The 25,852-nt window shown below is 31.6% G+C and overlaps 1 protein-coding gene across 2 annotated transcripts; it reads right to left on the bottom strand.

Annotated features, from left to right (window-relative positions):
* Positions 1-36: 36 nt before the first annotated feature.
* LOC143915295 (proton-coupled amino acid transporter-like protein acs) lies at positions 37-22,836 on the bottom strand. Of its 2 annotated transcripts, none has more exons than XM_077435859.1 (10): positions 12,526-12,709; positions 6,202-6,312; positions 6,002-6,118; positions 5,775-5,925; positions 4,791-4,912; positions 2,993-3,077; positions 2,668-2,915; positions 2,351-2,563; positions 1,421-1,590; positions 37-1,337 (listed from the first exon to the last, which is right to left on the bottom strand). In XM_077435859.1, the coding sequence occupies exons 2-10, from the start codon at positions 6,249-6,251 to the stop codon at positions 1,078-1,080; spliced, it is 1,416 nt and encodes a 471-aa protein (XP_077291985.1). In that variant the 5' UTR covers positions 6,252-6,312; positions 12,526-12,709; the 3' UTR covers positions 37-1,077. The 2 variants fall into 2 exon arrangements, with proteins under 2 accessions (XP_077291985.1, XP_077291983.1); XM_077435857.1 differs by lacking the exon at positions 12,526-12,709 and adding an exon at positions 22,720-22,836 and having other exon boundaries at positions 38-1,337.
* Positions 22,837-25,852: the final 3,016 nt, after the last annotated feature.

The following is a 25,852-nucleotide window of genomic DNA, read 5'->3' on the forward strand; positions in this document are numbered from 1 at the left end:
ACGACTATGAGACTGCATTGAAAAACATTGTTGCGTAGCAAAATAATTTATTTATACTATTTAAGATGCGTTGTTAATTACATATCTATACATATATGTATCTATGCATGTATGTATGTATAAAATGCATAAGCGGTCGATAATTTTTTGAATTAGTTAAGGCCAAAAGTTATTTTGTATTTGTATAGATTTGAACTGTCTAATCTTACACAATTTAATGAAAGCCTCATAGAGGAGAGTTTGACGTTATATTTACTTTAACGTTCACAGTTTGTGATTCAGTTTTTTTTTTATATTTTTAAAAGTATTTATCCGAATTTAAAATAAAATTTTAAATGGATTTAAAAGAAAAAAGTAAAATGTATTATAAATATGATGCATTCGTTAAATATATTACACTTTTTTTAATCATTATCTTTATTAATACTAATTAATGAAAAATATCATAAGGCACGCCATGTTTGTATTGTTAGATTCACATCACAGTTTTCCTAATAGTATTACAAAATAAATCTAAATAAAATATGTATATACAAGTGTTTTATTTTTAAAAACTACAATAAAAAAACTATAAAAATAAAGATCCTATTGAATATTTAAATAACTCTAAATGCTGTATAGAACTACAGCAAAGAAATATATTGAAAATTAAGGTTAACATATCACTTTAGGAATTTGTGGCAAAGTTCCACTTTTTTTTCTAATTTAAAGAATAATTTTACAGGCAATTGTTTCGAAATATAAATAAATTGTCTCATAAAATAAATTTTGACTTTGATATTTCTATGAAATTATGTATGTATGTTAACTAATTCTCACCTTTATTCATTTTAGACAAATCAATTGTCTTGGCACAATACTTTTTGCTAAAACTTAAGACTTATAAGTAAAGCTGTATATCTTAATATATTTCATTATAATTAGTTGATCACGAAATTATATCTTATAACTATATGGAATGTATGTATATTTAATATACGCGTTACGTAGTAATGAATCATTAGAAAAATATTTATTGAAGCTATTTTAATTAATATTTTTTGTTGATTGGCTTCTCGTTTCATACGCATTATTATATTATATTCCAGGTTCTTCGATGGGCGCACCGTTGATCATCTCGTTCAGGGATTGATAAGCACCTGACACCAACGCGACGATAGAGAATAATCCAATGAGGACATCTTTGATCAATCGCCAATAAAAGAAACCTAAATTTCCATCCCAACAATGGACGATTTCAACGATTGCTGGAATCAAAAGTCCAAGAGTTGAGAAGAACACAGCACCGACGAAACTGATCAGCAGATCCAATTGTGGAACGACTACAGCAATGGCGACTGAAATATAATACAATTAGAAATTAGATCAAACCAAAAGCTTTGATAATACGTTGACAGAAATTTAATATAGATGTATATACCTGTGAATGCGACGAGCACAGTTCTGAGGACGATATGAGTGATGTTATGGTATTTGGGATTCTGTACGGATTCGATCTTTTTGAAGATGATGTCGGATGGCACGTAAAATTGAAGACCATATGTGAAGAGGATGGCAAGACCAATGCAAATTTTAGCAACTTGAGCTTGGCTGTAAAATTAATCAATATTATTATTTGGTGATTATAATTTCATTTATTTAATTTTTTTAAAATTAAAATTAAACATTACATATGTAAGATATTGGTTTTGTTCTTGGACTTAATTTCCAAGCTGGTTATATTGTAATAAGTAGTGGATAGTGAGAGCATTCGGCATTTTTGACAAATCATCATTTTGCCTACTTCAAATGTCGATTAACTCCTCTATTCTCTATTTATTATAATTTAGTTCATCTAAAAATGAAGTCAGAACTTCAACAGGTAACTTCAATTGGTCACTATGGCCTTACATATGTATGTGAATATACAAAGACTGGGTGACCGTCACCGCACCGAATGTTAAAAAATCAAGAGGAACAGGCTTTTCCTCCCGTATCCTGCGCGCGCACATTAAACAATACTGTATGGCAAAAAAAGAGATAATTTCACCACACGCCACTGATATATATTATATATACATACATAGTACCGTTTACCATGCACCCTTTTATTATCTTTCGACTTAAGATCTTTCGATTTTCGATCTTTGCCTTCCGATATTTGCTTTTTCGATCTTTTGACTTTCGGTCCCGTGAGGTAGACCCACAAAGACTTGCCCAACTACACGGAAAAGATGCGCACGGTTAGGATTATGTACTTATTGTCGCTATTGCGCACCTTTTCTGAGGAGTGAGGGTGAGTCTTTAGGTATAAATTGAACGGATTCTGCCTTAAGTATTTATTATAAATTGTGTATTTGCGTATACTCACATATCGCCTTCTTCCAGGATCGATGTGATGTTGCCATTTACTAAATTGCCGTATTTCAAATATCCGAATATACCAATGATAGCATACAAAGTCACCACAACGGACATGGAGATGTTCAAAACTCCGGGACATCCCAGAAAACGACGGGGATTTTTCATGTCGTTTTCGACGGGCATCACTACACCGATTCCTTCCATGGCGAAAATCACAGTACTGAAATTGAAAAATTATATAATATATATTACATATGTACGTACAATCGATTAGTATATATTTTTATACAGACAATATAAGTAAGATAGTATATATTATAGTACCTGATGAAGAGAGGTAATTTGGCTGCCGATGTGAAATAAATTTCCTTGTCATCAGTAGGTGGAATGTCAGCAAAAATGTAGGACATGATGATAGCCAATGTGATCAACAATAAGACGTTAGCCAAAGCTGAAAATGGCACCAAGTATTTCAGGTTTCTAATTTGACCGAGAAGTATTAGCGGGATCATGATAATGGCACAATAGAGCCGCTTATCCCAGTTCGTCTCCGGATAATGATAACCGATGACCTGAAAGATTATTATGCGTTTAAAAAGGATTCTGGTATTTTCTGCAGAATTTGCGATAATGATTTTTATATACATACATCGTGAAAGGATTCTGCGATTAACATCACGTAGACGCAAGCCGCTCCTATGTAAGTCGCGACTAGAGCCCAATCGACGAATAATCTGAAAAGATAAAAATAAATATATATGTAGTGTATATGTACATACATATGTAACGTTTGAAGTGAATATTCAGTTGTACTATATACCAACTGGCGTTTTTGTTCATTCAAATTCGAATACAATTCAACTAGTAAATTATTTATCTACAAGCTCAAATTCGCTTTCAACAATGTGCGCCAGTTGTAATATAACAGTTGAGTTTTGACAGCTCTGATGTTTTTACGAACGCTTTAGAATTCAATAATGCGTTGATATTTGCTAGCTATTACGAATAAAGGTAATGAATACAATAGCTCTAAGAATGTGTTCAAAACAACAATGTGACACTGAAAACTCAATTTAAAAAACCATTGACGTTTTCACGAAAACCTACACTCTCCATCTAACCTGATACTATATAATTGAACTGTATTTTCAGTTGTAATACATATATTAGTTGTAATGCAATGTAATTCGCCATTTGAATCAACTTACGTGGGTTTTAGGAACATATTCCAACTACTCAAAATATATAACAAATGAAAATACACTTCAACTGTAACATATGTTCAGTTTATAATATTGATTAGCAATAAAATGGAAATCTTTGTTGAGTTCTTTCGAGTTGATTTTATAGGAATGCGAGCTGGATTCGAAGGAGTGCATTCGATGCATTCGAGTAGGTCGTATGAATTATTTAATACTCGATTGACTTTCATGAAGTTAAACTGAAGATGCGAGTTCCGCATTTTTCGTATCGTAGATGGTGTCAGCAAAGTGAAATTGTTTGTGTAAGAAAAATAGTCGACATAGAAAAGGTGTGGTGTAGTGATTGACGTTTACAACGTGCTCGTTGTACTGGAAATTTATATGCACATAATATTGGTCATGCAACATTATTATGTGGGGAAAATAAAAAATACAATTGTTGGTTGCATTCTTGGATAAACAGAACTTTATGTAACGAACGATAGATGCCACTGGCAATTTTATGTGATTATTGATAATAAAACAAATGAAATTATTTGAGTTTCAATTTTATTTCTTTAAATCTTTCCGAATAAAGACGTTTATTAGTAAAGTCAATTATTATTTCTCATCGCCTTATTAATCGATATATTCTTGCTTTCATGTGGAGTTTTAAATGAAATACTTTAATTAGGTATAAAACATGAATACAATCAACACGTACATATGTATTCATATGTACGAGTTTTAATAGAAACTTTAATAAAGGATACGAAATCGTTAATGGCCAATTACGCAATTTACTTCTATACACACTCTCTATTGTTTTCCTTAGGAAGTTGTACCAGGAAAAGGACAATTAAAATCAACACATACACACGGGTATAGTTAGAATTTACAGGTGTTTCTATTGAACCGAGCCGACTCTAATTAAAAACGAACAAACGGCAAACGGTCGAATCGAGCAGATTAAATTTCGCAAGGCTGAAATTCAATTCACACTGCATACGTATTCGGGATTTTGAAAGTAACAGTGTAGTGTATGTATGTATATGTAAAGCAGCAGTTTTCTGCTCCATTTAATATCACTTTTGCCTTTTTCGCCCCCCCCCCCGCATCTTCCATTGCCCGGAAATTGCGTTTTCGTCTCATAAAACGTGACGGCGCATTTAGATAAAATAATAGTGGGGAAAAAATCGGTCACATTTCGAAATGGAAAGTGGATTTTCCGCATGAACGCAACGTGCGATTGTGTTTCAGATTTACCTGAATCCGTTGGATGCGCATCTCAATCGTTTTGGACCATATTTGAAGGCGGCTCCGCAGGTTTCGGCGAACGTCATTGATGGTACTTTGGACTCTTTGCATAGTTCGTGTGATATTTTTACCTGTAATCAAAAACGTTTAACCCTGTAGTGATGCATTTGTAAAGGAACAATGAGGCTGGTGTGAATATGAAGTCATGGTATAAAAATATTTCGATCGTACTGAAATGGGTTTTTGTGTCCATTCAAATTGATTGCGTTGATGCATTCGAAAACCGGATATTAACGTTCCGATTGAAGATTTCAAGGATTTAGATGCATTCAAATGTGTGATGGAATACCAAGTGGAATTAAGTTTACGCTTATTAGGTATGCATACTCGGAATTGTGTTCGAAAACAAATTTCTCTTCAAATATTCGCATAAAAAATAGCATAGCATTAGTATAGTCGTCTGGAAACCAGTTATTTTTTTGGCGATAGGATTTCAAATCAACATAATCAGTAATCAATTCAATTTTATGACGTCATTTATATGTAGGCATCTACATATTTGAACAGTTTTCAATGTACATATTATTATGAAGAGAAAATGTTTGAATTATTTTTTTATAAGTTCAAACGACAAGTACATATTACTTTCTAATTGAAATGTTTTAAATAATAAGTACAAACTCAATTAAATTTGAAAAATATGTATGTAAATTTACTATACAATTTTGCTATAATAATATTGATTTTTTTATGAGAAAGTATGTATGTTTGTATATATGTATGTACATTTCGATTTTCATATGAAAAATCGATCACGTAGTAATAAAAACTGCAAGAATTTTCAATCAGAAAGTGTAGTGTCGGTTCGATTATATTTTTATTTCATGCCCCATCTGTCGAACATGAAATTTCTCTCGGAAATGTACGATTGATTGTTTGCTATTTTTTTTAATGATATAATAGGTACTTGTATGAATACTAAATGGTACTTACTAATATATGAACGCAATGCGTGCAAACAACTCCGATTATAAACGTTCCGACAGCTCCAAATACTATTCCTGAATTTTTAATGGCATTTGGCATAGCCAGAATACCAGAACCTAGGGAAGACTTCAGCAAGTGAACCAGTGATCCAAAATCTCTGAAAAAATAATTAAAAACGATTAGAATTTGACTTAAAATATGTGTAAATATTTTTTGTATCGAATTGTACTCACGAATTCGGATGTTCGACTTGCCGATGATCATAAGGATCATATTCCTTTTCGTTTACTTCCTCTCCTGGAGAAATTGATATGGTCGATTGAAATACTCCATTGTCAGCTAGATTGGCACTAAAATGAAGATAAAAAAAAATAAAAATTCGATTCAATTAAATTAAATATTTTTTTGTCGGCGTACTTGTGCAGATACTTACGTGGAATTGAAATTATCTAAGCCGATTGAATTTTTCGGCGATTTCGTCATTTTGACGAATTTCAAAATGACTTCCGGTAAATATTTTTAGCACTACTAAATCAATATAATTCTGAAATTTTAAAAATATTTTCATTTATATAAACATTTTACAGTCGAAACGTTTTGATCTGTCGCCGTTGACGTTCAACCATATTCGATCGTTCACTTTTTAAGTATATTTACTCAAGCCGCCTAATCCCGGATGTGCCAATTAAATTCATATACAAAAACATACATTCATTGAGATTTTTAAATCAGAGATCATTTTCGACGAATATCTTTATCTAAGAAATGGTGACAATCGGTTTTGTTATCGAAAAACAATTTGATAATCGTCAATTCGTTGATACCGAGATAAGGCAATTTCGTTACCGGTTTCCGATGATTTGTTTGCTTTTGTAATCAATGATTAATAGTGGGAAAAAAACAGTGATTTTAAAACGGAGAGTATTTAATGTAATGCGCGCTAAAGAGGAATTAGTCGAAGTTAATAGCGACAATCTTCTATATGGGTAAGTGGGTGAAATTCCTATAGCCATTTACGCGTTTCCGAGCAATCGCGGCCACTTTTTGCCCGATTAAACCATAGTAATATATTTTTTAAAAATGCACCAACCATATTCAACAATTGTGCAGAGCAGTAGCTAAATAATTGTACACTCTGAACATGACTTAATAAAATTTTAATGTGTAAACGATGCGCTCAAACGATCAACGACTCAAACGCCCGAAAACCGAGCGTCTACATATGTGATAACATACGATCATGTTACAGGTTTCTTAGAATAAAACGGATCGTGAATTTTTGCATACGTAATTACATATCAGATCCTTGTCTATACAGGGTGTTTAAAAATCGTGCAGTTCTATGTGTGATCTTGTATCAATTCGACGATTCGCAAGCGGATTGAGTTTCGCGTGTGTGGGTGCATTATAGGTAGGTCTAGTGGGAGGTGGGTGACTTTTGGGACATTCTGTACATGTCTATATGTCATCGACCGGAATCTCGATCGACAGGTTTGTTTTTGCCGAGAAGGGAAGAGCCGAATGTTTTTTTGTTTTGAAAAATCGTAACGAAAAAGTCGTCATTGCCGCGTTTGACGAGAGTAATTTTGATTTTGGTCACGCGATGTCTCGAAACAGTGGTTTCCAAACGTTTTTATTCCACTGTCTGTTGAAGCGGTGCATTAACGAAATGTCTTCGTTAATTAGTCAAGTCTGTGTGTAGTTAATTTCGTAATGGAAAACGCCTAAGTGTACATGTAAATGTCAAAAGTTTCAGTGCAGGTGCGTTTAAAACTAATCGCATACGTTTACATACTTTTCATTGTGCATATATGTATGTATACTTATATAAAAATCAATTATAATTCGTGGCTAAAATATATCCTGTATGTATGCTAGTCATACTTAAAAGTGTACATAAGAAAACCTTCAATCAATCAAAATTTCAGTTCAATGACTCACTTGAAATATTGCATACGATAATGGATACAATTCATTGGTTTAATACATTTTTATACTATTAAAATATATTCACATTGAAATTTCAAGGCCAATTTTTGCACAACAACTATGCTAATCAATGAACTAATTGACTTTTCGAAAATTGCATCAATTAGTACACATTAGCATTGTTTAATATGGTAGTTAAATATATGTACATACATATATAGTGTGTTGGGGCAAGTTTTTATTGAGAGTTAGAAGTATTATAGACTACTCGACTTACAAATATACCATTCAAAATGTGACTGAACATGCGTTGGAACGTGCCTCGAATATGAGTCGAGGATATAGATAATAGATTCAACTTATCGGCTGACCCAAAACCAAAGTGACAATGCGTAAGTGTGACATTTACTGACGTGCCAGGAAACGTTGTCGCGTTGTATCGCGTCGCGTTGCGTCAGCATGTTTGTACGTAGTCTAAAGGTTGCCATTCACAAAGAGATTTTTACTTTATCTATGTACTTGGTAACAATATATGAAGTTTTGTGACCATGCAAAAACTCTAACTCTAGATTTTGACTAATTCGAAAAATTGTTTTTATGATATAGAAAAAATGATCAGACAGATTTTTTTTACATGTAATAGAAATTATAAATTTTATATAGTAATATTTTTACCTCAACCGAAAGTAGTACTTTTACTCTAGAGAATTTAGGTTTTTTTATATTTTTCTCAAAAACCTTTAGATGTATTGAACTAAAATTTCATATATAAAAGTTTGAGTTTATTACCAATTGTTATTACCAAAATTTGGTGAACGCCCGTCAACCGGAAGTGGTAGTTTACTCTTGTAAGACTTTTCTTCCACTGTTTTTTTCGACCCTTTAAATATGTGTGCTCTTCACGAAAAAAATCAGGTATAATTCTTGTATCAATTTGGATGAAATAAAAAAAAAATCATCAAATTTATTTAACCGGAAGTTGGATTTTTTCCTCTTAGAAAAGTAAAAAATGTTGTGACCACGTGATTTTTTTCACACCCCTGAACGTATCAAACTGAAAAATTATTTTTGTTATCTTCATATACTAACTTGGAGCTGATGAGGTTTTGGTCAGTATTCGTAAACCGGACGTAGTAATTTTTTTTAAATCAATATTTCATTAATTTATTTTGACCTTTTAAATTATTTATATATTTTTGATATTTTATGTTTATAATATCTATTGTGATTTTAAGCAATACATTTTTTTTAAATAAAATCCGACAACAGGAAGTAGTACTTTTGTCTTGTGTAAGTTTCCCTACATTTGCGATCAATTTTTATGGTAAATGCACATATTTATTTATTTAATTTATTATTTATAATAACAATAAAATGATTAGTGTGACCTGACAGGTTGCTCTAAAGCGTCACACCAGTTTTACAAAACAAAATAAAGAAAATAACAAAATAAAACAATAAAAATTCAAATCATTCATCTCATTCAAATAGTCTCGTGTTGAATCTCAAGAAACTAACCAGCTCATCAACATGACAGTTGAACAGGTGCAAATGCTCATCAATCACATTAAGGAACCGGATAGCCTTTACAAGAGACGAGTTATTGAAAGCAGACGTTTTCGCAGAAATAGGTTGGAAAAGTAAATGATGACGCAAAGCTCTACCGCATTCAGGCGCCGAAAATTTTTAATTCCAATATGTATGTTTCAATTTTTAAGCTTCTTATATTCTTCAAATACATAGATAAAGTCATGGGTTGGTCACATTCAAGTTTTTTTGTATGGTAGTCTACCAAATTGACAATCGCAACTTCTCTGGCGACCATTTAGAAAGGAGGGGGAGGCTGTATCATCAACAACAATAGCTCAATAGCATTTACATCTAGTTTTATACCCTTGGCGGACAAGTTGAGAAACTGCCACGATAGAAAAATGACTAGAGTTTACAAACTTGGAATCTATGCGAGTCGAATTGAACTCTTGAGGCTCGTGTAGACAGAGCTTGGTGTTGTGAGCTCAGGTGAGGTTGATTAGTATGAGAGTGGGCTGGTGCCGTCGTGTCTGGTCCGACAAATGTGCCGCCACAGGTATGTTGGTCACGAGAGTCGCAGCACTGTAATTTCTCACCGGCAAATTCTCGGCTCTTATGCAGTTATGCAATTCGTGTATTGGAGAATTGCAGCGCTTATGGCAATTAACTCTCGTTTGTGGACGCGCCGACCGATCGGCGAAATCAAACGGTTGAGGTTGAATTTTTAATCATTTTTTTACGAGGAGATAAGTACGGTGGCTGCTCGATCATGGCTGGCACTGTGACTCAGATTTAAATTAATATTGAATTATTATTACGGATGATGGTAAATTGGTATTATCATTAACAGGTAAGATTTTTGTATGGTGACCGGAAAAATGCACTCGAGATAGTTGCACTCTCGAGACATCCAAACTTTCAAAGATGCTCAAGGAGAACTAGCGCAATAGAATACCACAAAAAAGCGTCAAGGGGTATTTGTATATTATCCGAAGGTGTTAACCGTTTTTTTGTGGAATTATATTGCGTAAGCTCTATTTGAGCGTAATTGAAAATTATGACTTCTCGAAACTGCCCTACTATTTAGTGCATCTTTCCGGGAACCTTTTTGTACATATTTTATTTTATTTTTAAAAAATCAATACCACAGGGACTTGAAAGGTTGCCCCAAAGCATCAATGTGATTATAATACAAATAATAAAAATTATAAAAAAAACATCATAAAAAAAATAGTAAAAATCAAGTAAGAAATATGTACACAAAATAAAAACAAAGAAATAAGATTGAAAAATTATATCGTGCTATTTAGGATGTGTTCCACCAACTCAACATAACTGGCATCGAAGAGGTCCAAGTGATGTGCCAGTAAGTTAAGGAGTCGAACAGCTCCCGAGAGAGGGGGAGTTCATGAGCACGTTTGATTTAGCCCTAATTGGCAAAAATATATCATGTTTTCGTAAAACTCTTTGATTTTCCGGGGCCCAGAATTTTAGTCTCTCCAGGATAGCGGGATTGTGAATCTCTCCTCTAAGTAATTTTACGAAATGTTTCCCAAGAAATAAATCTCTTCTCTTTGCCAGGGAATTGAAACCCAAAGATTCCAAGACAAAGGCATTAGGGAACAGATATGGATAAAATCCAAATGTATTCAGATATAAAAATCTAAGGAATTTCCTTTGGACTCGTTCCAACATTAGAGAGTAACGAAGTTGATAGGGAGACCATATAATGGAACCAAACTCGAGCACACTGCGAACTAATAACTGTATGTACATATAAAAGTTCGTTTATACCAGTACAGCTCAGCCGGTACATTCTATATGGGCACATGAATATGATCCGCGACGTAGCCGAAACAGCAATAACCGACACGATATTTTAATATTGTACAGTATTACATGTTACCGAAACGTATCAAGCGGAACCGGTTTTTTTTGGCCACTGTGGAAATATTCACGCATGACGTGACGTCATGGTGGCGAGTGCACCCCTACTAATGAAAGTGTTGCTGTGTGCATGTGAATGTTTGACAATAGTGATTTGACGATATTGCGACATTGCAAGCAATATTGCACCGTATCGTCGCGCTCTGTAATGTATATGTTAGCCGATTTTGCCTTGCACGCGTCCAAAACACGTATGAACGTGCCTAAAACGGGCGGTGCTGTATAGTGTGAATGAAAGTAGTGTTTTTTGGGCAGTGTTGTGCCGAGCTGTGCAGTGTTGGATAATATAATAATAATTTATTTTTTATTCCAATATTAAACGGGCCTCAAATTCATAATATTTTTGAAGCAAAAAAAAATGATGGCAGTTAATTTAGAAAATTAATGTAAAGTTTTTCAGATTAGATAAATTCGTAAAGTGATAATAAATTTCATTGAAAAAATAAATTAAAAAACAGTACTGATTTAATTGACAAATGATTCAATTTAGATAAAACAATGTTGAAAATATGAAAAATGGTACGGATCGTTATATTTAATTGTTTGTTTTCTTTTTCATTAAAGGAGGTCACAAAGTTAAATATGTACGTATCTAGATTGAGGAATATTGAATGATTAGGTAACTGAAAACTTTAGTTTGGCTTTTAATTTTATATTAATTAAAATAAAAATGTACAGAATTTTTACAATCTAAAGATTAACAGATGCATACAACATGTAAATAATTATTATCACTGATTTTTTTTTATATTTAAGTATATAAAAATAATTCGAAATTTTTTTTTAGTTATTTGTTATTAAGTACTATTTGTCCAATGACAAAATTTCATAAAAGCATTATAATTTTCAGTACTGAAAATATTAAAAAACTATTGGTGTAAATTGGTGATTTTTAAATAAAATATTTAAATTAAAATTATATTATGCATAAAAACATATAGATCGTCGTAATTTATTCTGCATATATAATATGTACATATGTATAATATATATTGAAACACGTTTATAGGTGAATATTAATCGATGATGATTTCATATTGTAATTATGTTCATATGGCATGTTTACCATGAGAACATAATTACATTGGATATTTTTAGGTTCAGTATATGTAATATTTGTAAGGAATACTTTGATAAAATTTAATTTAAAAAATATAGAATGTTTTAGCGTATAATAAGTTTTGTTTTATGGCACTTTGAACTTCGCTACATTGACGTGAGTTGAATTGAAACGATTCAGTCAGTTTATTATCGAAATATAATATGGGAGCGTTGAAAGCGGAGAGATCAAATCCCATTTCGAAACGAACGATCATATCGAGTACGAAAAACTATAAAACACAATACTCACGAGTACGACTCGATGCCGCCGATTTCGAATTACAACTGGGATGGTGGAAATATGGCAGCTTTTCTAAGCGAAACCGAAACGAGATAAAGGGGAGACTTAATCGCTAGATGCTGAATTCGATTAAAAGATTGCGTGGGAGGGAGGAGTTGCAAACGACCATCATCTTCGCGATAATTTCGTTGACGAGACGGCTCTTTTATCGTCGCCGTACAAAAATCGCAGTAATTGTAATTGCTTCGGTGATTTTCCGACGCTGAGAAAATTTTCCACGCGTGCACGCAGAATTTTCCGATGAAAAATCGACGATTTGTTTCAATTAGTGTTGAAACGAATATAATTATCTAATATATAATTTGGAAAGAGACTTTGTATATATGTATGTAACCTTCGTTCGTTGGGTCGTAAATCCGTGACGTCATCGAACAAATAATTAAATTTTTTTCGATTCAAAAGATTTGAAGTCCCCGGGGGCAAAGGCGCCGAGGGCGAATTTCGTATACATATAATTTTTTATAAGAGACTACTTTTATATAATATATATGTTTTTTTTCTTACTATTATATAATATATATGTTTGTTTGTTCATGACAGTCAATTTCATAAAAAAAACAAATGACTATTCAAATAAATTTAGTAAAATGTTTACCATTAGATTACTCATGTTTAAGCGGTTTATATTACAAATACAGCTAGTACATAATATAAGTAGTTTTTCTTTAAAACATACATACACGATTCGTCATTTCAAATATTAGTATCGTTCGTTAGTGTTGTAAAATTCTTAAGCATACCGATATCAAACAATCTAAAAATAATATTAAACTATTGAGACTCTTCTTGAGAATCATCGCCAAAAGATTATTCTAGAGATTTTTACAACAACAGGTAGCTGTGATTTATTGTTCGACACTTCATTTCAGATAACAGGCACAAACAGAGCAATAAAGATGGTTAATTTTAATTTCATTGACACATTTGTACTGTACATATGTATAAATGTATCAAATGTGTGTCATTGACGATTATGAAAATTCTCGTTACAATTTTTAACATTCAACATTTAATTCCACTGCATTTTATTATATTGAAATATGTATGTATGTAACCTTCGATGGCCGATACTGTAATTTTGCATATTTTTGAAATTGCTATAGAATGCCTATTAAATGGCAAGGTTGAGCGTTTGCTATTATTATTGTAATTAGGATACAAATTATTGTGATATGAGAGTAATGGTCGTTGATAAATCAAAGCACTATAGCGATACTGTTATATGAAAAGTATTTTTTTATATTTAAATTGATTTAATATGTAAATACGTTTAAAATTATATTGTGGCTTAAACTTTACATGGTTAGGATGAAAATTTGAATTTCAAATAAATTTTATATAATTTAATTCAATTTAAAAATGAAGCTTATATACATCGAGTCTGGGTTCCATTAAATATGTAAAAAAAACACGCATGTATTTAAAAATGTATCATTTTTAGGTTGATTATTTTATTTTTTTGACAATTTCAACTTTTTAATGTTAGATGAAGGTTGTCAAATAGTCTCATTATTGATAAAATTAGCATATTTAAAATAACAACATCGTAAATTGACGTTTAAAGTGTGCGTAAAATGAAGCGTTGTTTGCCAAGTAGGACGACTTGAAAATTGTTCCACTTCCTATACGGGACGAAAAATGTCACCGGATCAATTATGCATTATAATTTAATTGCAGTTTATGCAGCTTCCAACATCTGGTGTGCAAATTACATACACACGGCGTTGATGCGGTGAAAGTGATGATGATTAAGTGTGTGTGGTTTGCACCTTGCGCTATCGCAATTCGGAATCACGAGTATAATAATGCGACTTCATATTTAAAAATTATATTATGTACAGTATATATGTATATTTGTTTTGACATTTGAAGTAGCTTTATAGATTAAGAAGATTTTTTTTATTATTAGTATATCGTATTGTTTCAAAAGGACGGAGATTTTTAGTGTTGAATGTTACTGCTTCTTTATTGGTCGTCAAAGCTTCGATGTCGCAAGATGCACACACTTTAATGGAAGAGAAATTGCCGACTGAGGAGAGATTGCTATACTCAAGTATACGCAGTATAGTATGCTGGATCAGTAATGGCAAAAATCTAAATTGAATTCGAGATAATTAAGCACCCGCAATGAAAATTTTACGCGCGAATACAAACGTATAATGTAATTCAATCTATTATGGTTAATGTATAGTGGTGGTGTTGGAATTTAACTGAAAATTTAATCGTAAATTGTATTGAAGTTAACGTAGGTTTTGGGTTTTGAATTAAAATAATTTGATTACGTTTTTAATTTAATACAATAGTACATCGGTGATTGATTGTAAATTGAACAGTATGCGCATCAATGATTGATTAGACGGGATCATATGACCATTTAGAAATAATTGATTATATTAAGATAAGAAGAGAGTGATGGAGGACTATGTGCGCAAGTGTCATTAAATTATAAATAATATGATGCATGTTAATAAGTCAATGACGGATTAACGTGTCGATTGTTTGACAAAGCCGATTGATTTGTATCGAACGATTAGTTACTACAATGTCAAGTGAGAATTATTTATGAAGGGTCGATTGATTTTGACCTCCTGTCGGATTTGTCGCTATTAAAAAGGCGTTACTGATGATTTGTTGAAAGGCCACGATGGTTGTTGACGATTGCGTGAGATGAAGATCTACGCGTAAACAGTGTGCGACATTCTTCAGATAAAATTTTCAAAGCGAGTGACGTAAATCGATTGTTGTGTGAAATATTTGCGATCGATCAATCGAGTGATTTATCAATGAGAAAACGTGAATTTAAAATGCAATACATTCCGAAATGTCAATTTCGATCATAGCTCGACTAGGATGCATCACGTGTTTTATCGATGGCGTGAGCACAATGCGAAATGTTTGTGTTTATATATTTTCCTAATTGATTATTATTTATTATAAAAAATATTTATCGCGGTAAAAATAAATACGTATGTAAAAATCGCGATTTAAATTTTTCTATAATTATATACATATGTAGTTCAAATCAAGCAAAGTCGCACGACGTGGTTTATAAAACAATATCATTGCGTGTTTTATTGCATATATTACATAATAATAAAAAATTATAAACAATCATTGAATATTCATGTTGATCTGTAAGGTTTGCTTTTTTGTTTGATTATTTTTTTTATTCCATTGAATTTCATGAATAGCCTTCACGCTCGGAAACCTTTTGGGTTAATGTGTAACGCATTCTTTTTTGTATTATTTATTTCGTTCAAAAAGTCGTTAATGATTCGGCGTGATTTATTTGCATTACAAAAAAAAAAAAACGTACAATTTGAATTATTTGGATTTTGCAGTTTTGTTTAGTGATCTCTCATTGTGTACCTACACTTTTTATAACAACAAAAGATCTTTTGTTGTTTTGCAATGGAGAAAAAAAAAGTGATATTTTCACACTTCGGTTATGTGGCCTGGTAATTTGTAAATTGCTTGAGCAAATACGATAAATGTGAAAATGATTGGCGAAAGAGGAATATGAGAACGTATTTTATATTGATTTGATAATCCGAGTCAAAAAAGTAAATGTTAGATTATGGTAGGGCCAATTTTCAATATGATTTATTCCGGTGCTGTAGTAAGTATATGTAATACATTTATATCGACATACATTTATTTATATCATTTAAATATAAAGCAATATGTAACAAAAAAAATTAGTATACATACATATATTGCAAATGGAGATTATTCAATATATGTACATATACATATACTAAATTTGACCCACTGAATTCGAATATGAAAATGATTTATATTATGATTAGTAATTACAAAAAAACTGGTCCAATTAATATATGATAATTAAGTAAAAATATCTTTTAAAATTCGCTAGATAATTAATTAAAAATTATAAGTATTTTAAAACAATAAAAATCATTTGAAAAAACATCTGACTATTGATTATAATATTTACTTTTGGCATAGTAATACTAGATTCTGAGTTAAAGACTGCAAAAGTCAAAAATTTGTAAAAAACATTCGTCAGACGAAATCAGACGATAAAATCGAAAGCGAAGTAAGAAGAGGCTAGTAAAAATAGCGCATTTTTTTAAACGCTTATATCTCATAAACGAGAAAAAACAACAAAAACTATTGTCATATTAGAATTTTTGGGGTCAAATTTAGTTAAGATTGATTATTCTTCACTCCGGTAAATAAAAAACGTGATTTTTTGTTGCTCAGTATTAAAAATAATCTTTACTATGTAAGTGTGTTTTGATCATTTATTTTTAATATTATATTTACTCCTAAATATTATGGTCAGAAAATTATTCTTAAGATTAAATTATCTCGCAGATAAAACCCAGTGAAGAGATATACTTTTAGCCGTGAAATGTCAAATCTGACATATTTGGCCAAAAATCAATATATATCGTGTATTACCCTACAAGAAGCTACACGCCAAATTTGAAATTTATATATACATATGAGAGTTAAAACTATAAATATTTATATATTAGAGATAACGAGAACCAATAGAGCAAATTTCATAAAATATAGAGTGAATTATAGGCGTTTAAACAATTAAAATCTGATAATGCCGTGTCATGGCGAACAGTTTACGCCTTGTTAAACAACGCTTGTTAAATGTCAGGAAGATTTACTTTCCCCGTTTTAAAAACGCGTTGTATACGATATTTTATCTCCAACGTAATGGCAGACGATACATTAACGTGTATTGATGACCAAAATGAGCAATATGGCAAAGTATGAAAACGATCGGATAAGAGATAAAAATGACCACTGACACGAAAGCCATGTGAAACGTAAAGGAGGTATGTAATAAAAAAGCCTTGTAATTAGAAGATTTTAGTGAGAAATTACTTAATACGGTAATAAAATATTGATAAATCAATTCGGGAGCTATAAAATCTTGGTGCACATCATCCGAGCGTAAAGGGTTTATTATCTGCATAAATTATACAAAAATAATTTCGAAATATCATAAATTTCGTCACATTCTTACGTTGGAATCGGAAATTCAATTTTTTGATAAATTTTTTTGCTGCAATAATCAAAATGTCAACGTAGACTTACAAAATGAGCACGCACTTAACTATGTCTCAATAGTTTTGTTAAGATTCGTTCGATTAATTACTTATCGAGCAAAGTCGACATGAAATACAGATACTGTTTTAAAAAATTTTCACTGGTTGCGTGTCAAGAAATTATACGAATTCCGTATAATTGTTAACAGAGACCACACCAAATTTGCAACATCGTCATGCGGTATTAAGTGCGGTTAATTGCGTAAAAATGCACGGATGCATACATACGTATGTATGTGCATATAAATATATGCACATTTATACAATTATCAAAGTATTTACATTTCTACGAATATAAAACATCCTTGTGATAATTAAATAGCATCAGATAGAGCCGACATTAATCCTAACAAATCAAACAATATAAGTGTCGGATTACTGTCGGCCTAGAATAGGTCCGATTAGGATTTGGTAATTGATAGAGTGATTTTTCGATTGTAATTTATAGTGTCACATACATATGTAATTTGTTCATTTATCAAAATAAAGTGAAAGTTTTTCAATAGTTATTGCAATTAATAATGATTTTATAAATTAAATATGATCTACTTAAAACGCTACCCACCCTGTCTCTATGTTTACTGTAAAAACATAATTGTTTATTGATGTTTGTAATTGGCCAGGAAAGCACATTGGGGTTTACCTGTAAGGCCTTCTTGGTATATGTATGTATAAAATGAAAATAAAATATGATAGTATATTATATTATTGGGTCTACGTGACGAGACAGAATGTTAAATTACAGGAAACACAAATATCGGAAGGCAAAGATCGAAAATCGAAAGATATTAAGTCGAAAGATAAAAAAATGGTGCATGGTAAACGGTACATACTCACTTAATTTGCGCGAGCAGGATACAACAGGAACAAGAGGAATATGCTTTTCCTCCCGTATTCTGCGCGCGCACACTAATACGGGAGGAAAAGCCTGTTCCTCTTGTTCCTGTTGTATCCTGCTCGCGCAAATTAAGTGAGTATGTACTGTTTACCATGCACCATTTTTTTTATCTTTCGACTTAAGATCTTTCGATTTTCGATCTTTGCCTTCCGAAATTTGCGTTTTCTGTAATTTAACATTCTTTCTCGTCACGGAGACCATATATTATTATATAATGTATTGTAGTAATACATTTGTGTATGTATTTTCGGTTTCAATTTTACGTAAGTTCACGTTCCTAATCTAAATATACGCATTTACCTAATTCTAAACAAGTTTTAAATTTAATCAAAATACATAAATGTATCCTTGATTCTGCGGATATGCAAAAGTACAGATTGAAATTCTCAGAAAACATGTCTAAGATCAGTTCTAAATACACAACTGACATTTAAAATTTAAATTGAATGCTGACATTTGACTAGATACGTATATACATATGTACATCCGCGTTGTGTGTACGATTAAATAATCATATCAAAAAAGTGTGCTACTTAGCGATAAGGCATTGTAAATAAATACTAAACGAGAATATTCGGAATTGCATGACTTATAGGATGTGTCATTCGTTTTATCGTTAACAATCACGTTATCAAAATCATAAAACAGATATGTCACGCTTTCAAAAATTCTGGAAAAAATAATCTACACACGTTTACTTAAAGTCGTAAATAAGAAATTAATAAATGAACAATTTGGATTTCGCACTGGACATTCCACGACCCAACAACTAACAAGACTAACTGAACACGTGACGAAGAAATTTAATATGAAGAGAAGTACCGGAATGGTATGTCTCGACATAGAAAAGGCCTTCGACACGGTTTGGCACGATGGACTCATTCATAAGCTCCTTATTAACAAAATACCAAACTACCTAATTCTCATCATCAAATCGTACTTAACTCGTAGAAAGCTAGTGGTTAGCGTAAATAATGAATTATCGTCTCCAAAAATAATCGCAGCTGGCGTTCCGCAGGGGAGCTTGCTTGGCCCACTCTTGTTCTCCATATATATAAATGACATACCTATTCCAAAAAACTGTCACATAGCCCTATATGCAGATGATACAGCTTGCTTCACAAGTAGCAAAAAACCAGACACTATTCTTAAAAATCTTGAATTTGCAATTAAAACAATGACTGAACACTTCACTAAGTGGAAAATTCAAATTAATCAAACCAAAACAGACGCCATATTCTTTAGTGTTAGAAAACATAAGCCAAGTTCAGATCTGAAAATCCCCTCTGGAGAAAGTCTGAAATGGCAGTCAGTAATAAAATATTTAGGAGTAACGTTTGATAAAAGAATGAGATGGGCACCTCACATTGAGGCAGCGAAATGCAAGGCGATGCGGGGTATATCCTCAATATATCCAATATTTAATCGCCATAGTTCTTTATCAACGCTAAATAAAATAAAATTATATCGCGCGCTCATATTACCATTATTAACCTATGCTTCACCTGTATGGAATAACGCCTCGAATACTAACCTTTCCAAGCTCCAAGTAATACAAAATAAATCCCTTAAAATAATTTATAATACACCCATATATACTAACCTGAAAAAACTGCATGCTATATATAATATTCCGTTTGTTACAGACATTACTAACAAACTAACCAGTAGATTCTATGAAAGAATCACTAATAACCATACTAACACACTTGTGAAGAGTCTCGGTGATTACAACAAAATGTCTATACCCTTCAGGTATAAACACAGATTACCTAAACACAATCTGCTTTAGGTCATCGACTTTAGATAGTCTTTAATTAATATTATGTATTAGATGTATTATGAACATTTATAAGGATTGTAAATAGGTTTTTGAGCTCTTTTTCCTATTATGCTTTAGATTAACATTAGAATAATATAATACTGTAATTACTAACCAAATTAAATTAAAATTGTAAAATAGAAAATGATCAGTAGATCAGTAGCTATTAAAATAGATATAAGATGTATTGTGAACATAATTTCGTAATAATAAAAAGCATTTAAAAATCAAAAAAAAAAATAATAAAACAGTTATGCAAACATGCGTGTTAATCGACTAACCGTTCCGTTTCATTCATACAAATAGTTTGTAATCGTTACACAATGAAGTAAAAAATTTTAACGGAAAGCAACAGTTAAACGTTTTAGCATTCCATTTAACAAATTTAATGGTTATTTAATTTAAGTACATCACGTTTGAAACTTGCTCTAATAGCGGCGCGACAGTTTCGATCCAGTTGTGTATTGATAAAAACATCATAAGAAACAATAATAATCACAATTATCGTTAAATGTCATGTGATAATACACTAAGTATGCAAATAAAGATCGAAAAAAGGCGTGTATTTATTTTTTGTTTAGTGAATTTGGTGAAAAATCAATAAATAAAATAAACGGCCAGTTCACTTGATGATTCTATTGTGCTGTTATGTAACATTAAGTAATTTTTTTTAAGACGAAGACAAGTAATTGATGATCTACTTTTATAGAGTGACATTATGATCTAATAAAAGTATTCATCAATGAAACTGCCAATTTAAAAGTGACTGATAAACTGTAATTAACGACTGATATATGTATGTAATATTGAGTTGCCAAAACACGTAATGTGCAAAATGTACTTACGTGGTCGTAGATATCACGAACAATGCACTTAATTCCAGCAAATTTTCTTTTGAAACAATGAATAGTAATTAAGAATATGATTTGTTTGTTGTTTCGTAATATAATTCAACTTCATGTTTGCCCTGAAGCGTGGTATGTAAATAATAGGAAATTACGACACGTCGAATCGGTAGTTTGTGCTGAACAAATGAGCGAATCTGTAGTAAATTCATTGGGAAAAATTATCGCAAAATTGGGGTGCAATTACAATGTGATGCGAACTTGTTTTTCAAAAATGGGGAATTGAGTGAATTCATCGTGTCAAATTAGTACGCGAACCGGTTTCGTGTGGTTGAGTGGAAAATTTTCATAAAAGATGTACTACTGAAAAATGTATCGAAACGGTAAATCTTGCGCGAAAAGGGACTATCGATTCGAAATGAGATTACGAGATGAAGTGGTTCGGAATCAGAACGACGTATGTTTCGAAATTTGACGGAAACGTGTTTGAATATGATAGTTGACATTCCAATGTTTATTTACATTATGGCTTGTGAAAATATTTACTTAATAATTTTGCAGAAGTATTTATTTGAATAGTTTTGTTTAAATACTATTTCCAAGGATAGTCATCGTTTATCAATTGCATAAAAATATATTTTACCGAAATTTGTAATGAAAATAAATAATGTTAAATATATACATTTAATGATACAAAATGATAAAACGCTTTACGATAGTTATCAAGTCAACAAAAGTTTTTAACAAATCATTTAAATTAATACATTTAGATATACAATAAAGTATGTATGTGTGTACGAATATGGACACATGTAGTGAAAGATTTAATTGCAAAATTTTATTGATTTAATTTCATCAAAGTTACTAATCAAACAATAAAATTTATTATTTATCCGTTTCCAAACTAGGCATAAAACTATTAATTTTTTTATTAAATAAGTTATACATATAACGTACATATATACATACATATACTGAATGAAAGTATTAAAACATTTAATGCACCTTGCCATTCGAATAATGAAGTAATTTTACACACCATTTATCTAGTTGATTGTGTAAGATTAATATAGTACACAATAATAGCACTTTAGTTTTATTATTATACACAAACAAATACTTCAACTATTGATCAACAAACGTAATTTTTTTTTGACTTACTTTAATTAATTGAAAATAAATAAATCATATTATTATTACTACATAAAAGCTTTGAAAAGCTTCTCGTATGAAAATATCACGTATGTTTAGAATTATTAATATCATATTTCGTTTTAAGTGTTGTAGGGGTTGTATTTAAATAACAGACCGTATTAGATGTTTCGTACAGGGTCGTGTCGCACAGGGAGCGTTTCATCCACGGGCACCGGGCGGCCGATAATAGAGGGCGGAAATTTTTGTTTTATTTTTATTTTTATTTTTACACGATTCGAATATGGTTTAACGATTCGATGCGGCGAAGTGTGTTTTTTGTGCGATGCTAACATTAGCGATGTTGAAACCACCGTGTGGTGCGAATATTGCACGCGAGCAGGTGTTATAGAGTCGGTGGTTACTCTACCACTGCGCAATGATCACTCGACACCGGCTGATATCCAAGTGAAAGAAGTGGCTACCTGGTCAGGTGGGTACTGGTGGACGAACCAGCAGGGCTGGTCAACTCGTGGGTCCGTTTTGGTAGAGTGTGCTGGGCAGGTTTTTTGATATTTAAGTTTGGTGCTTCAGTGTATGTATGTTTGTGAAGGATCTAGTTTATGTAGTTGAACGAAACTACATATGTAAATTGGAGTGTTCCGAAACTTTTTCATTTAGAGAATTAGAACTATGAAAAACCATTTTTAAGTGTGCATTTACAAACGAGGCAGAGTCTCTTTGTTTGTTGTAGTGGTCTTACAATTTGTTTACTGATGACAGATATTACTTTTATTTACAACTAGTGGTTTTACTTGGCTTCGCTCGGTATTTGTAATATAAACCGCTTAAACATGACTAATCTAATACTGAGCCCACTTTAAAGGTCAAGGAATTTGACCGTTAAAGCCCTCAACATGAGGCCACCACCCCCGCCCCCCAACGAATACAGTCTAAGAGACCCTTTCGCCGGAGAACGAGACGGTTGTTCATGAATATCGCACAAGAACAACCGCACATCACTGTTCTAATAAAAAAACCACACTGTACATAACCAAGTACAAAATAAACAACAACGCATGAACACATAAAGCGCGCACGCGTTAGGAAATAATAACTGAAATGTGCCGTGCGAATGCACGTACACCTCAAGTAAACATAAAAGACTAATGTTTGAATAGTTTTATTTTATATAAATTTATTTGAATACTTATTTGTTTTTTTTTTATTTAATTGACTGTCGCTAATAAATAAACATATGTATATACTAAGTCTGTTTCGAATTATATGTATCTCAGAATCCAGCGCCTGCGGCTCCGGTGTCTTCGCCCCCGGGGACTCCGAATCCTTTGAATCGAAAAAAATCGAATTGGCGCCTATGAATAAAAAAAATAAAAAAAATCGAATGCGTTGTCTACGAACCAACCAACCAAGGTTACATATATGCAAAGTCTCTTTCGAAATTACATATACATATATTAGATACAATATATATATATATATATATATATTTTATTTTTTATTTTTTTATTATATACATATACATATGTATACCAGGAAGGCCTTACAGGTGAACCCCAATGCGCCTTCCTGGCCAATTACAAACAACGCAGCATTTTTATTACACAAGTCGCAGAATTACGAGACACTGAAAACTAAAAGCTAACGATCCACAAGCTTAATATCAAAATTATGCAAGTCGGATAGCTTTCAATCAATCAACATTGTAAACAAAACATGTGATATTAATATTGAACACGATTCATTTCCATGGAAACCGATCCGGTTATACAAAATGCACACATATGTATGTACATTTTATTATATACATATATACCAGGAAGGCCTTACAGGTAAACCCCAATGCGCCTTCCTGGCCAATTACAAACAATGCAGCATTTTTTTATTACATAAGTCGCTGAATTACGAGACCCTAAAAAATCTAAAAATTAGCGAGATAGATTTTTGTTATTTTAACAAAAAAAAAAATTAAATCAGACATTCTTAGTGAAAATTCCACAAATGTTTAAAGAGACGAGTAAACCAAAAAATGTTTTGTCTTCAACGGAACACCTATACATAGCAGTTCGCCATTACCGCTATTACAGAATTAAGATGGCGAGTACGTGCAAGCGAACGACGCGACGTACCATAATATAACAATCCACTACACTACTATTACTTGAGGTAAGGCCGATTCCAATTTTTGAACTTCACTAATCCGAGTGAACAATATCAATATAGACAATTATTTTAATTTATTGTAATTGAATAGTTGACTTATGTAGTACCTCTGGTCCAATTTTTTTTCGACAAAAAATCTTTAAATTTTGTTCCCTCGGAGCGTTTGCAGCTATGAAAAAAGTCGTTGCCTGAGGCCCTATGACAGATTAATTTCCGACAAACTATAAAAAAAATCTGGAATTGACAATGTCGATTTTGTCATTGAAATCGAAATTTTCAAAAAAGAGATTTTATTATTGCTTTTTTGTATATTCTTTAATTTTATAAATTCTTTTAATTATTTTTTGGTCCTTTATGTATGTATATGTGTATACATAATTCAGAACCATTTATTTATAGAACCGAATCCGAAACTAAATCTTGATGGTTTTCATTCCCTGATTTTTAAGATATTTATTTGTCAACAAGCTGTGACAGTATACTATAAATAGTAAATTATTTTGGTTCATCAATAATTGATAGAAATTCTGATGATATACATACATATGTATGTTATACTGTACAATATAAAATCAATTAATCGAGGTTGTACAAATCATTGCGAATTTGTAAGTGAGTGATTGTATAGGGAATGTAAAGTCGAGTCATAAATTGTTGGCAATGAAAGGAATAATTTATATCTTTGTCAAATTGATCCCATTATGTGCAACGTGAAAAGGTTCCCATATGAATTTAATTGAAAAACACTTTTGGATTTGGTTTTGGCGTAACTAGCGCCCCCACGACTCGATTTTCTTTTAGAGGTAGGTGGTAGGAGATGATTATTAATAATAATGGCTTAAAATAATGATTTATACGGCAAAAATGGGTGCGTCCCACTCATTTGTATGATATATGTATACATACAATAGTAATTAAATTGGAATGTTAGCGTTATTAATATTTAATTTTGCATTTTTGAGATGTATTGAGAAATATTTTCGCAAAATGTGAACAAAGTTCAATCGAATAAAAATCTTTTAAATTTGTTTTGATTTAAAAGTTATTTCATGGTATAATACGCACACTATTGCTGTGTTGGTTTATTAAAACAATGGCAAATTAATATGATTGAAAACACTTATATTTTTATGGAAATTTAATGTTAATACTTCTTGTTTCTGTACTTCGACTTGATTCTATCCTGGTATTTTTTGAATTAAAAACCTGATATACAAGGAAAATTTCGAATGTTTAATAAATTTATCAACAATTGAAGTAACGTTAGAAATTTATGCTAATTTCTAACATGCTGTTTTTGTAT

This window comes from Arctopsyche grandis, chromosome 8, assembly GCF_051622035.1.
Source record: "Arctopsyche grandis isolate Sample6627 chromosome 8, ASM5162203v2, whole genome shotgun sequence".
Classification (NCBI taxonomy): Eukaryota; Metazoa; Arthropoda; class Insecta; order Trichoptera; family Hydropsychidae; genus Arctopsyche; species Arctopsyche grandis.

What these genes read in the sequence shown, in the direction of transcription:
- LOC143915295 (XM_077435859.1), bottom strand. Translation starts at nt 6,251, where the DNA reads ATGACGAAATCGCCGAAAAATTCAATCGGCTTAGATAATTTCAATTCC. An exon ending in TGCGCATCCAACGGATTCAG is followed by an intron (nt 3,078 to 4,790) that starts GTAAATCTGAAA and finishes TTATCTTTTCAG; the next exon opens with ATTATTCGTCGATTGGGCTC. An exon ending in ATCCTGGAAGAAGGCGATAT is followed by an intron (nt 1,591 to 2,350) that starts GTGAGTATACGC and finishes TTAATTTTACAG; the next exon opens with CCAAGCTCAAGTTGCTAAAA.